Genomic DNA, 13,478 nt, shown 5'->3' with positions numbered 1-13,478 from the left:
AGCCTGCCTGTCTGCACCTGATCCTGTCTGCTCCTGTGCGTGACCACCTGGTCACGCTTTCGGACCCTGTCAGACTCTGAACCCTCCTGGGAGCTAGTGGATGCCTGGAAGTCTGGATCCTGCCTCCTGTTTCTGCTCCCTGTCTGTTCCTGTCTGTTCTGGATCCCTGACCATGTCCACATTCTAGGACTGGACTGTTAAACCAGGTAAGTGGCCAACTCAGATAATCATCTTCTGTCAAATGATCGTGGTCACTTACCTGTGTTTCTCCTGCAGAATGTCTAAGATTGGGCGGTGCCCCCCCCGGCAGTGTCCGTGAGCCACAGCTCCACTTTAGTTTTTGTTTTATTTAATGAACTTTTTGAACTTTCCTACTGACTGTCTCTCCTTGAATACTGGGTCCATCTGTCCGCGTTTCATGACATCATCATAGCACCTACTGCACACTCTGGATGTTGCTTACGAAGTGATTGCCAGGATAATAGAATGCAAATTTCCAGGTTTTATGTGAGTAGAAAACCTTTTCTTACTGTACTGTTTTGAGAATATCAATCTGGCCAGTGAAATATATATTAGCCTAACAGGAAACGGCCTTGATGAACTCAAGTTGTTTTGCTTCAATGTTCAAGGCGTGAGAAAGTTCTTTATGCAGGGGGTGGGTTGGTTCCCCTGGGGGGAGTGTGTGTGTTGAGAGTTGCTGTATAAACTTATGTACTGAGCTTTGCCCAGTCAGAGCTCTATCTCTCCGTCTGAGTATGTTAAATAAATTTGAACCTTTTTTCTTGCAAGAAATGCCTCGGCCTCTGCTTCCTAACTCCACAACACTAAAATATGAGGCATAGAACAAGGACCAATGCTTGATCAGAAAACAGCCAAACGAAGCCCCCTGCTGCTGTTTGGTCAGTTTTGTCGGATCAACAGTAATGATATCATGGGTAATAAAGGAGGTCTGAACTGCTGTGCTGAATCCAGACCTTCAGCTGTACAGATGTCATTATGAGACTGAAAAACACATGGATGATGCCAATCAAAATTGGACTACAGCCTTCTATCCAAAAGAACTACAAAACACAAAAGTTACACTAACATAGTTGTTAAAGATGGGCTCTGTGTATGAACCTTGAAGCTCTATCTCTCCGGTTCTTTTCTCTGAAAAGATTTCACTGGGGACAAACTCTTTAAATAATACTTCATAACTAAAATGTATTAAATAACCAAGAGACATGACAACATATTCTAATAGAAATTGTAATCTTACTGAGATCAGAGACGCTTCTTAGATTTTACAGAAGGCAGCTGCTCACCTCTGGGCTCACCTCTTAGGAAGTGGCCCCAATTAACAGTTAAAAAAGGCATTTTACACATCTTAAATCTGCAACATCATCATATTTTACATCGTACACGTTAGCAGATGAGGAGACATAAATTGCTCCAGCCTTATCAAATTATTACACTTTGTTCTTAGCTGAAGGACACATCTCTCATTCCATTTCCAAAGCTTTGCCACGTACAGAAATAAAATTATAACTATATTGAGACAGAGGAACTGTCCTAATTAGATGAACTATTGTGGAAAACATCAGTTCTAACACGCAACAGGCAGCTAATATTAAGGTGTAATAAACTCACACATCTTCAATGATAATTATCCTAACATAGTGAACAGCTTAAGCTCTCCGTTATGAAACCCAAAACATATGAAGGTCTTTACGTAAGCATGTTCTACACATTTATGTTTACCTATTTTAAATAAACTATGACTGGAAGCATTCTGCATTGTCCTCGTTCCCCATTCCTTACTGCCAGCCCTTTTTGGATAAAACTTATCACGGGAACCGCTGATGCGTTTCCATTTTGGCTAAAGAGTCCAAACTGATTTCCTGACTTCTGCTCTGATTTTTATTTTAACACTTAGTTTAAAAAGGATTAAGTCGGAAAAGCAAAAAAGGTTTGTTGTATGAAACAAGTCTGATATTTCAGACCCTGACACCAACTGGGAAGAATGTGTCAGGGTTTAGGTAATGACAGCAACCAAAACATACTCTGTTGTTTTTGGTTTGTTAGAAAATAATTTAATTATAAGTAACGGATGCTATAATTTTTGTTTCAGGGACAATTTAATCTGTTTAATTTTGTATGATAAATGAAAGTTTCATCAGAAATTAATATGTGAAAACTTCTTAATAAGGAGCCTAATTTCAAAAGGTGATAAAATGAATAAACAAGCCAAAGGGCTAATTCTGCTGAATTTACAGATAATTAATTTACACTGTTGTTGGAAAATAAACTACAAAATGAAATTTATCCTTCATCTTTTAATTGGTTTTGTTATAATATTCACATTTTGTGCAAATAGTTTTTTTTTAACATTCAATTATTATCATTCTTTTAGTTTATTCCTGCTTTCTGAGATATATAAACACCAGAGTTTGTCCTTGTGTAAAATTAATGCTGTGAGGTTATCTTGTTGTTTTAAATGCTGCTTCTCTGCAACAGATGGAGCTGAAAGGATGAATTTTAATCTGGCAACGATTTGCTGGCTCTGCAGCAAGCAGGGAAACTTTCCCAGGGTGACCCAGGGAAACCTGACTTCCTTTCTTCCACATGGCTGCCCCAGCGCTCGGCCAGCCTGCTCACCGTCCACTATGTTGAGGATGAGTGCCAGCACAGGCCCGCTGGACGGGGCGTCTGGAACATAGATGGTGTATTCCCCCACGTTCAGCTTCAGAGGGTTCTCGTTCAGCACCGGCTGGTACTCCAGGAGGTCATCCAGGGTGATGATGCCACCTGGAACAGGTGAAACAGTAAGAAACAGATTTCAAGTTGGGATTTCCTCTGACAGAAGAGGATGAAGGCCACTGGAAAACTTTTTATTTATTTTTTTCTATTGGAGTTTAATGTGGGAAAAGGCAGAATTCTGACCTTAATCTCAGAATTCTGTTTTTTTTTTCTACAGTAGAGGATTGGAGCCACTGGGGGGAAATTATTACTGATTTATTTTTTTTATTTGAGTATTTTTAATGGGAAAAAAATCAGAATGATGACTTTTTACCCTCAAATTAAATTAGTTTTTTTTTTTTTTTTTTTTTTTTTTTTTGGTGTTTTAGTTTTTTTCCAGTGGCCCTAATCCTCTTCCATTGATATGTATGGTTTTTATATTATGCAAATAAGTTTCCAGTCATCTGAAGATGTGTCAGAAAGTGTGAAATTGTATCAGAATAAATCTATTGAAAATAAATTGAAAAAAAAAAAACGACCCTGTCACCTGAGAACTTCCAGAAATATTTAATTTTGCTCACAATACTTAATAAAGGAAATATGAGCAAAACAGATTTTCTGGGAAAATGTGATATTTCGTTCACATTAAACACAATCCCGGTCATTTATTTCTTTTTGCTTCATTGGATGCTGAGATTTTAACCAGCAATTCTTGTTGCCAAATGGCAGCCTGCCTCAAATCGCTACACTCTATCATCAAATAGAAGCTGCTTCTTGCCTGTTTCTACTCAACCGAGCGTAACTTCCTTTCTACAAGAGCTGAATTCTGACTTCATATCCAACAGCAATCTCTGTCATCGACTGGAAATATCACAAATCAATGCTGGACTTTTAAGAAAAAATATAGCAGTAGCTGACAACTGATTAAACATGTAAAAGTTAATGAATATTCATTGAAGCCTCAGAAATAGTGAAGCTAATGTTAGCTTAGTGCAAATGAAGTTTCAGTTTTTACTTCAATCATTCTATAAAGGCCTGACATATTTCTACTGCTGTCAGGACACATTTATTTAAAGTCATTTAAATAATGAAGACTTTGCTTCCAAATATATATATATATATATATATATATATATATATATATATATATATATATATATATATATTCAGGGCCTGGTGGCATTGAATCTGCACACATAAAATGTTCAAAATGCAAGTGTTTTATAAATAAAGCTTCTGTGTGCACTTTTTGGCAGCATTCAGCACACATTACAGAAATCCTAACTACGGCGCCAGTGTCGGGGTCCCAGGGACCACCAAATCATCCAGAGAGGCTCCCAGCTCAAGGAGTCCAGGAGCTACGGCTGGATCCACCGTATTTGGTCTGTTCAAGACCTTAAACTGTGATCCGGCTTCAGAGGAGGATTATGGGGAAAAACAGTCCGTCTATCATCTTAATCAAAACAGCTCCTTAAAAAGCCACAATTAACACTAAAAGGCATTCCTTATGTCATCTTTCTAGACATTCATTTTTCTATGTGAACTTAGTTTTGTTCTCCTTTCATCACCTTCACATTTCTGGGTTTTTATTCACTCTATTTGTGTCATTATCGTTTGGTGAACTCTCCATAAATAGTGAACACAGACTTTCTATTTCCCTGTGGTATAAAGCAGAATGGTGAGGAAGGGGAAACTAGCTTCTGTAGATAAACTGCTGCAGCAGAGGCCTTCTTTGGGTCACCAACTTATTTTAACAGCCATTAAATGCTATAAAAGCAGTCAGTATTGAGCCCTGCAGGGCAGCATGGATGCCAGGAAACACAGATTTTTGAGGGTTGACAAACTGAAAATGACCAAATTGACAAAGAATGATTCACTAGATATAAAAGCAACAGTGTTTTACTAAAGTTTCAACTTCTAATCCAAAAAGAACAGAACAAAGGAGGGAACCCAGACCTCCGGATGCTGCTGAAAGAAAAACCTTCTCTCTGTCTCCGCCATCCTTGTGATTGAAATTGTGAATAAGTTAATCAAACTACTGCAACTAATTCTGATGTAATTTAAACCCATGTTTTATTAGTGGTTTTCAAATAAAAGGGATGTATTTGTTGCAGCTCTTTTAAACAGTTTAAAGAGTTGATCACCTGCTGCCTGGATGTCCTCCACGATGGTCTGGGCCATGGTCCCGTTATAAAACACATCAGGCCCCTCCTCCGCTATCCTCTGATATGTGTCAGCCAGCTTTGGGAATCTAACGATATCATTTTCTTTCAGGATTCTCTTTTCAGAGTCACAAAATATCTCACTGAAAAAAAGACAAACATAAAAAAGACAAAAGTGTCTGAATATGGAGAAAACTGAAGACAATCAGTGAAGACAAAGACAGTGCAGCAGGAAAGCTTTCAGTGACACAGAAGACAAGGCTGTTCCAAGGGCAGATTATTTCATCACACAGTCATAGAAAAAACAGAAATCTGATGAAAACTGCTTCTATTTATTAGACACAAAGAATTAATGTTACATTTTAAGGAGTGAAATTAATATTATGAGTAAAAAATAAAACTGAACTTTGTTATTTAAACTTCTCTCAGTCCTTCACCTAAAGCAAAACATCTAACATCTCAATACACATAATTAAACTGCTGCGTTATTTATCTATCTTAAATAACGAGTTCATGATGTTGGAATGCAATTTGTAAACAAATAATGGTTAAAAATGTGACTCAGTTTGTCGGTTTAGAAAAGAGCAGATTCTTAACAGCCGCCATTTTGGACTAAACACAAAACCAACCTTATTTCACTGAAACTCTTTAGCATGAATGATAAAATGCTTTATAAAACAGATGCTTTATATTAATGTAAAATAATGCATTGTAAGGTTTAAGGTTATTGGGTTGCATTAGTTGATGGTAAGCAAACTCTCGCTTCAGAAACAGATGTCAGACTGCAAGATGGTAATAAAACAAAAAGGAAGCTCAGTAAACAAATGGTTGCTATAGGAGTTACTAAAGGTTTATTAGTGATTTAAGGCTTGTTAGCAGTGCAATGCATTGTGGGAGTGATGGACGCAGAGACTCTAAATTAGCAAGATATTTTTCTTATCAGCAAAACCTCAGCAAAAAGTAGTTTATTCAAGTATACTAGAAGTGCACTAATTTCATTCTTAAAATAAGGCAGGGCACTTAGAGTTAACTTATTCTAAACTATATTTCATATATTTAGCAAAAGTATAGTCAAGTGTACTTGACTTACACTGAGAAGTATAAAAAGTGTTTACGAAAGTGTACTTTAAGTATACTTTAGTAAACTCAAAAATTTCCTAATTTAGTATACTTCAAGTGTACTACTTTTAGCTAAGGGCAAGACAACAGGAAAAACAGTTTCCTGCATTAAATGAATAAGGTTATTTCAAGGCAACAATGAGCAAAGCAACCTTAAAGCCCAATTTCCACAAAGATAAAGAAAGAATAATAAGGAATGCAGTCAGTTCGCTGTGATGGAAGTGGTGTCTGATGCATCTTATGCTACGTTCAGACCGCAAGCAGCAGGAGCAGAAAAAATGCACGCTGCTTAATTTTTTATGCTTGGTTCTGACGCGCGGCTGAAGCATCTTTGCTGCTTTGGCTATGCGATGGAAAAATGGGTCTGATTCGCGTTGGCAGAGCTACCCTATCCTTTCTTTGCCTGGAACAATGGCAGCCATACTTGCTGCGATCAGTGGGTAAAAAGTAGTTTTAATATGTTTTTAAGTGAGAAAGTCCACATTAAAACTTAATCTGTGCAGTCAGTTCATCAAGATTACCATCCTGCCTTCAAATATTATTTCACTGTCAGAAATACACCGTACACTGGTGGTCTGAGCGGCTGTATGGCGGTTCGCTGTCACTAGGAATCCCGTGCAACAGCAGCCTCTGGCCAGGCTGCCTCTTCACGGTTTTCTGCTACTGTTTGCAGCAGCTGGAAGGTGTTTTTCCTGTATGTAATCCAAACTGTGGGCACAGAAATAATAAAAGCAAACATATTTTGCCGGCAGGTTTCAACATTTTAAGTTAATTTAAGTTAACTGTTCATTCATAGGAGTGATCACAGCGATTTGCATCAGCAGTGCTGTGTCTGTCTCCCTGCCAGATCAGCTTCTCTGATTGGTTGATGTGGCGCGTTGAGCAACAAAAATTTCCAACTTCGACAGCAGCTGTTTCTGAAGCGCGTCAGATGCTCAGACACTCAGCTTTGCTGCTGGAACTTTTACTGCACCTTAATGTGCGTCAACAAAAGACTTTGCATGTAAACTAGCTGCTTCTGCTGCCTCTGCTGCTTGCAGTCTGAACATAGCATTAATGTTACAAAAGCAAGCAAGTGTAGTTCATAAACTAGAGCAGTGGCTTTTATTCCTGCACTCAAGTACCGCTGTCCTGCATGTTTTCTTCTCGCTGCCACACACCTGACTCATATAAAAGAATCTTAAACAGGCTTCTGCAGCACTGGATGGCTGCTGAGGATGTCATGCAATCAAACAGGTCTGCTTCAACAGAGATCCCTGCAGGACACTGGAACCTGAGAACTACTGGACCGGGTAGAGATCCCAGAAGCAGGTTTTTATCTTCTCTGTATCAGTATTTGCAGGCCATCCCAGCACGTTGTCTTCAATATAGTTTACTATCACATGTAATCATAATTAGTTAAGCAAAGCAATCTTTTTCAAGGTAAATATAACAAAATGTAATTATGACAAAAAAAAAATTGATTAACTTGTTAGCTTCTTACAGACAAACACCCAGTAGCTCCTGCTGGTCGTGAGGTTGACAGCTTTGTTTTTCTTTTTATAGTTTCTAATTTTGGTTTAGAAAATACAGATTTTTGCACATTTAAGTGCAATAATGCAATTTATTTACATTTTTGATAAGACCGAGATCAAAATGATTTTTTGGATTGATCACAGATTGTAAGGCTTAATTTTTTAAGGTTTAAAGGACATTTTTAAGTGTAACGTGTCTCTGAATCGTATGTTCCCCACTGACAATGTATGCACTGCAAAAACTGATCTAAAAATAGGTAAACATTTCTTAAAATAAGTGTAGTTGCTCAAAATTTGTCTCATCAATAAGAATATCTGCCAATGGAATCAATATGTGTTTCCTTAAATTAATGAGATATTTTACACCTGAAATAATATGGATTTTTTTTTTCTTTAAAATCTTATTTCAAGAAGAAATTACTTGCTTTATATTTACGTTTTTGCACAGCAGCCTTTTATGAGGTGAATTTTTGATCAATGTTTCCATGTCTGCTTTGCCTTCCTAATGGAAAATAATCCATGCAGTGCTGTGGGAGGATGCCATCCACTGATTGGTCAATTACTGCTCAGCCTCCAGGTTTGACTGACAGATGGCATCATGTCAAATATTAGCCTTTTAGCTGAGCTAAAGCTGTCGCCTAGAAGCTTCTGACACTCTTTGAATGTTGACCATAAAGTCAGAATGATTCCAACACTGTAAAGAAACAATCTGCTGTTCTGGGATTTTTGGTTCTGTTTAGTTTTTACTTTGATTTTTCAGTAAGGCTTGGATTCATTTTATTCTGTTTTTACTGTTAAGAATTATATCTTTATTAATTACTTCTTAGTTTTTCTATTCATGTTTGGTGGTTTTTCAGTGTTCTCCAGTCCATTCCCCTATTCTCTAGTTTTCCGCTTGGCTATTATTCATTTTCTACTCATTGGTCTTATTTCCACTTATTTTCTGGTTTTAGTTAAGCCCAGTTTACTCTTTGTTGCCCCTCTCTTTTCCCCTTAGCTGCTTCTGTCAACATCTGCTCCCAATTAGCTGATTACTCCACTCATTGTTCTGTCTCCCATATAAACTCCTCCTCTGCAGCTCCTCTTTGCAGGATTCTCTTCATTCTTCATGTATATTTCACCTGAGCTTCTTCTAGTTTTGGTTCCTGACTTCCCTGCCTGTTATTTCTGGTTTGTTTCTGTTTACCTCACTATCAAAACAGCAAGAATCCGTATCTGCGTTTGGGTCATCACAAATATCCACTAGTTGGGAAACTTAACTGGCAGCAACTAAATAGTTTTGGATTTATGATTTATGACTCCTTGTCCTATTTTCACTACATGGGAGAGATCCCCTGCCCCGTTTAACAGTTTTTTTTAAATGTAACTAAGTAACTTTTACTTAAAATACATTTTAAATTAGCTACTTATTACTTTTACTTGAGTAATTTTTCTGATGGGTAATTTTACTTGTACTTGAGTAATATTTCATCCAAGTACTGGTACTTTTACCTGAGTATGATATTTTAGTACTTTTTCCACCTCTGCTAAACAAAAACAGAAAACTCAAAATGACTAGATTTAAGTTTAAATCCAAAGCCGAAAATGTTAGCTCCCGGAAGTAGCGTAGGATTCCATTTCCGGTGCAGATTGGGCAGAGACGAGTGATAAAACTGAAAGGATTTTAAGGCATATTTCTTCTAAGGAAATACATTATTAACCTTTAAAACAATATATTTTAGTATTGTTGCTATTTTTGGGGAGGGAAAACATCATTTAGGTCTTTTTAACAGAATAAAATTGAGGATGACCCGGATGTATATCTGGATGCGCATCCCGATAGCGCATGTGCAGAAGAGATTGTTCTTCCGGGACGGATAAGGTAGAGACAAGCCCCAGGGCAGCTGTGGCTACAATGTAGCTTACCCCCATCAGTGTGCACATTAATCGGTGAATGACTGAATGTAGTGTAAAGCACTTTTGCCAAGTGGCTTAAAAAAGCGCAAAATAAGTGCAGGGCATTTACTATTTATATGTCTAATAGAACAACGTCCCTCACCACATGTTGGCGTCTCCCTGAATGGACTCTTTGCTCTTTAGGAGGGCGTGAGCCAGAGCCTTCCCGATGGGAAACCCCTCCCGAGCCATGGCGATGCTGGGCTCAAACAGCTCCTTCCAGGGAAGCCTGCCGTGCCGTTTGTGTGCCATCTCATAACCCCGGATCTCCCCAGGGATGGCTATGGATAATCCACCTGTCATGCAAAACATGTTATCTCTTTTCTCAAACATTTCTGATCTAGTAAAAGCCCAGGAACTGTTCTACATCTATATTTAACATCTTATAGTATTACTTTATCAGATATGGCAGAGAAATGTTATAGAATATAGACAGATTATTCCTCAGAAGAAGAAGAAGAATCTATCCACCCTAAATCCCTCCCTGGCTGGAAGAGATTATTGAGGATAGAATAAAGTGAAAATGTAATCCCTTGCTGGAAAATGTTCTGAAATCAAAGCGGTGGGTACCTGTACGAGAAAGCTTAGTGTTGTTTCCAAACATGTCCTCAGAGGCGTTCATGGGGGCTGTCTCCCTCGCATCGATTGTTTCCACCTTTCCTGTTCAGTCAGGAGTTTTAAGATGTTTGTTTATTCCTCTCGGCACGCTGTGACCCACTGACCTATGAGACACACTCACCCGTGGAAGCATTGTATATTATAAAGTACAGCCCTCCCCCGATGCCCATACTGTGAGCGTTCAGAAGGCCGACACATAACAGCGCAGCGATGGAGGCGTCCACAGCCGAGCCGTTTCTCTTCAAAATGTCCCTGGAAATACAAGAATGCACTTAGCCGGGAAGAAGAACACACAGAAGAAAGGCACTCACCGTTTGTCTTACCTCCCCACCTCTGAGCACTTTCCAGCATCTGCAGCCACGGCAGCCTTCGGGTAGAAGTGGTCTGAAGGGGGGGGGGAGTTTTTCCTCCCTAAGCCCATGAAGACCCCCAAAAACAGGCTCACCGCAGCCACCAGAAGGACCACCAGACCAGCAATCATGGACTTCCCAACCATTTTCCTGAGAGAAAACGCGTTAATTAGAGAGGAACCTGCGGCTCAGGTGCATTAGGCCTTCCTTCGTTCGTCGCCGACGGTTACAGACAGGTTTTTACCTCGCTCACCTTTATGGGATGTTTAACAGGCTGATAGAAAACCTAGAAGTGAGGAAAAACAGCTCGAGCTGTGATGGTGAGCTGTCAAAGAGGACTGAGATAAGTCCCTGGGTGTGTCATCTATGGTTTCAGGTGTTATTCAGCTCAGTGACGTGCTGCGTTAATTAATTATACGCTGCGTTCAGGCTGGAAGATGAGGGATAATGACATATTGAAGGATAACAATCATCGCAGCTTCTTTCATAACTCTAAAAGCTAAGATTCTGAATCACGTCTTCACAGATATCTGAGGTAATTCAGGTTTATTTCACCATTTTTCAGAGAAAAGCATGAGTTCCCCAACTGATGGATGGCTCTTTCCTCATTATTTTCGAGTAAAACTCCCAGGTTTGCCCTCCATCTGCTTCTCTATCACCTTCCATTTTGCTCTGATATCAATCTGTCATAGTTTGCCAAAGTGAAGGTGAGCTTGATCTATTCACAGTCCTGACTCTGCTTTCTGTGTGATTTGTGATCTTCAGCTCCAAACTCTGCAGCTAATGCAGAGGCTGCCAGAGGTATTCAGACCTCTGGATCTCTCTATCACAGCCTTTAAAGTGTTTCATACACATTTTATATAATAGATTAACACTAAACTACTTTCTAGAAAGTAAGCCTACATTAATTTACCCTCCCCTCTACCCTGACACCCCTCACTGCAAAAATTTTAATCTAAATAAGTAATTTTTTCTTAAAATAAGTGCTTTTTTGCTTGAATTGATGAGGTAAGTGAGACACATTGCCAATGGAACAAGACAATTTACATTTAAAATAAGAAAAAGCAACTGCATTGTCTTATTACAAGTGCATATTATCTAATTATCTTATTTTAAGAGTAAAAATACTAATTCTATTGGCAAATCATCCCATTTACCTTCTAAAATTAAGGTAAAATACACTTGATTTAAGAAATTTCTACTTATTTTCAGATAGTTTTTGCAGTGTTAAAAGACTATTATGAACACAAAGAAGTGTCTGTTCTTGTCAAATTAAAGAGTTGGCAAGGAGATCGTTATCCAGGCGGCCAAACTGCAGCTTTGATGGACCTGCAGAGATCCGCAGCACAGGTGAGGGAATTTGTCATCAGAACAACCATTAGTACTTCTTATTCTTATTTCTTATTCTTATTTTTTATCTTTATTATATTGTATAGTTGGATGTGTGTATATATTATATAAAACTGTAACTGGAGCGTGTAACAAAAGTAATTTCCCTCTGGGATTATTAAAGTATTTCTGATTCTGATTCTGAGTACACTAGAAGACGTTATATTTTTCTTTAAATCTACGTAAATGATTTGCCTAGATTTCTGAATTCTTAAACCAGAAAGTTATGAACGTAAGTTATAACATACACTGGAGAAAAAACAAAAAACAAGATATAAGCAAAAATGTCTTAAATTAAGTGCATTTATCCTTAATTTGAGTAGGTAAATGAGGTCGTTTGCCAACGGAAGGAGCATTTTTACTCTTGGAATAAGATAATTTGATAACATGCACTTGAAATAAGACAATATGATGGCGTTTTCTTATTTTAAACATTGGCAAAATGTCTCTTTTACCTCCTTTAGAAAAAATGACTTATCTAGATTTCAATTTTTTCCAGTGTAGTAACAATCAAATCACAAACCTGAATTTATGAACACTAAGGAGAAATGCATAAATACAAATAACTGATGTATCAAAAATTTATTACAAATTTATCAAAATAGATCAAATCTATAAACGTGAAATTACAAGCAATGAGCACAAATTAGAACTTTATGAGCGATTTTTCCTCAACATAGAACAGCAGTCAGCAACAGCATGATGATGATGTTAGATTGATTGGATTTGTTTTATTGGCTGATATCAGACTGATATCTGAAATCGATGTCGGAATCAGGAAATCCTTATTTTCTTTCCCAAGAATGATCAAAGTCAGCCTCTGTTTTGCTCCTGTCCAACCACCTACATTTCTGCCAGTTTTCATCCACCCTTCACAGGTGATTAATAGTTTTACAGCTTTTTAATCCTCATCTGGATATTAGCTTGTTTTTACGTTTAACTTCTCCACACTGGAAAAAGGATCTAAAAATAAGTAGAAATGTCTTAAATTGAGTGTATTTACGCTTAATTTGAGTAGGTACATGAGATAGTTTGCCAATGGAATGAATATTTTTGCTCTTAAAATAAGAAAATTAGATAACATGCACCTAAAATAATACTATGCAATTGTGTTTTCTTATTGTAAGTGTAAATTGTCTTGTTCCATTGGCAAAATCTCTCTGATACCTACTAAATCCAAGAACAAATACAGTTATTTTAAGAAAAAACAACTTATCTAGATTTCGATTTTTTTCCCAGTGCACCGTTCTGCCTCAGCCTGCCTGTCTGAGCATTGTTCCTTCCAAGCTCCACACTTTTAGCACTACTTCAAATTTCTACTTAAGTAAAAAGGAAAAGGAAAAGCAGCCGTTTAAGAAATGACTCAAGTAAGAGTAAAAAAGTATTTATTAAAAATGCTCATCAAATATTTCCTGTTTTAGTTTCTCAATCAGTCTGGAAATCAGACAGATGATGAAATAAAGTTATCTGTCAGTTTATTTTGTTTTAAGGACTAAAAGAAAAATATTTAATGCCAATTAAAAAAGGGAAATAAACTCAGGCAGAAGAAACACTTCTCTAAAATAACATATAAAGACTTGAAAGAAAAAAGATTTGAAAGTCTTTGGTGTGAACATTTGGGACATATGTATGTATGTATGTATGTATGTATGTATGTATGTATGTATGTATGT

The 13,478-nt window shown here is 37.6% G+C and overlaps 1 protein-coding gene across 1 annotated transcript in view; it reads right to left on the bottom strand.

The window, feature by feature from the left end:
* Positions 1-13,478, bottom strand: part of LOC107102769 (gamma-glutamyltranspeptidase 1-like) — a 63,236-nt gene that overhangs the window by 7,829 nt on the left and 41,929 nt on the right. Inside the window, exons 2-7 of the mRNA XM_015402194.1 lie at positions 10,390-10,566; positions 10,188-10,318; positions 10,019-10,108; positions 9,552-9,744; positions 4,863-5,023; positions 2,638-2,787 (exon numbers count right to left, since the gene is read on the bottom strand). Of these exons, the coding sequence (XP_015257680.1) occupies positions 2,638-2,787; positions 4,863-5,023; positions 9,552-9,744; positions 10,019-10,108; positions 10,188-10,318; positions 10,390-10,562 (898 nt within the window). The 5' untranslated portion in view covers positions 10,563-10,566. The remainder of the gene's footprint in view (positions 1-2,637; positions 2,788-4,862; positions 5,024-9,551; positions 9,745-10,018; positions 10,109-10,187; positions 10,319-10,389; positions 10,567-13,478) is intronic.

Source organism: Cyprinodon variegatus, unplaced genomic scaffold (genome assembly GCF_000732505.1).
Source record: "Cyprinodon variegatus isolate N-32 unplaced genomic scaffold, C_variegatus-1.0 Scaffold1315, whole genome shotgun sequence".
Classification (NCBI taxonomy): Eukaryota; Metazoa; Chordata; class Actinopteri; order Cyprinodontiformes; family Cyprinodontidae; genus Cyprinodon; species Cyprinodon variegatus.
The sequence above is the reverse complement of the archived record's forward strand: the minus strand, read 5'-3'. Positions and strand labels throughout refer to the sequence as shown.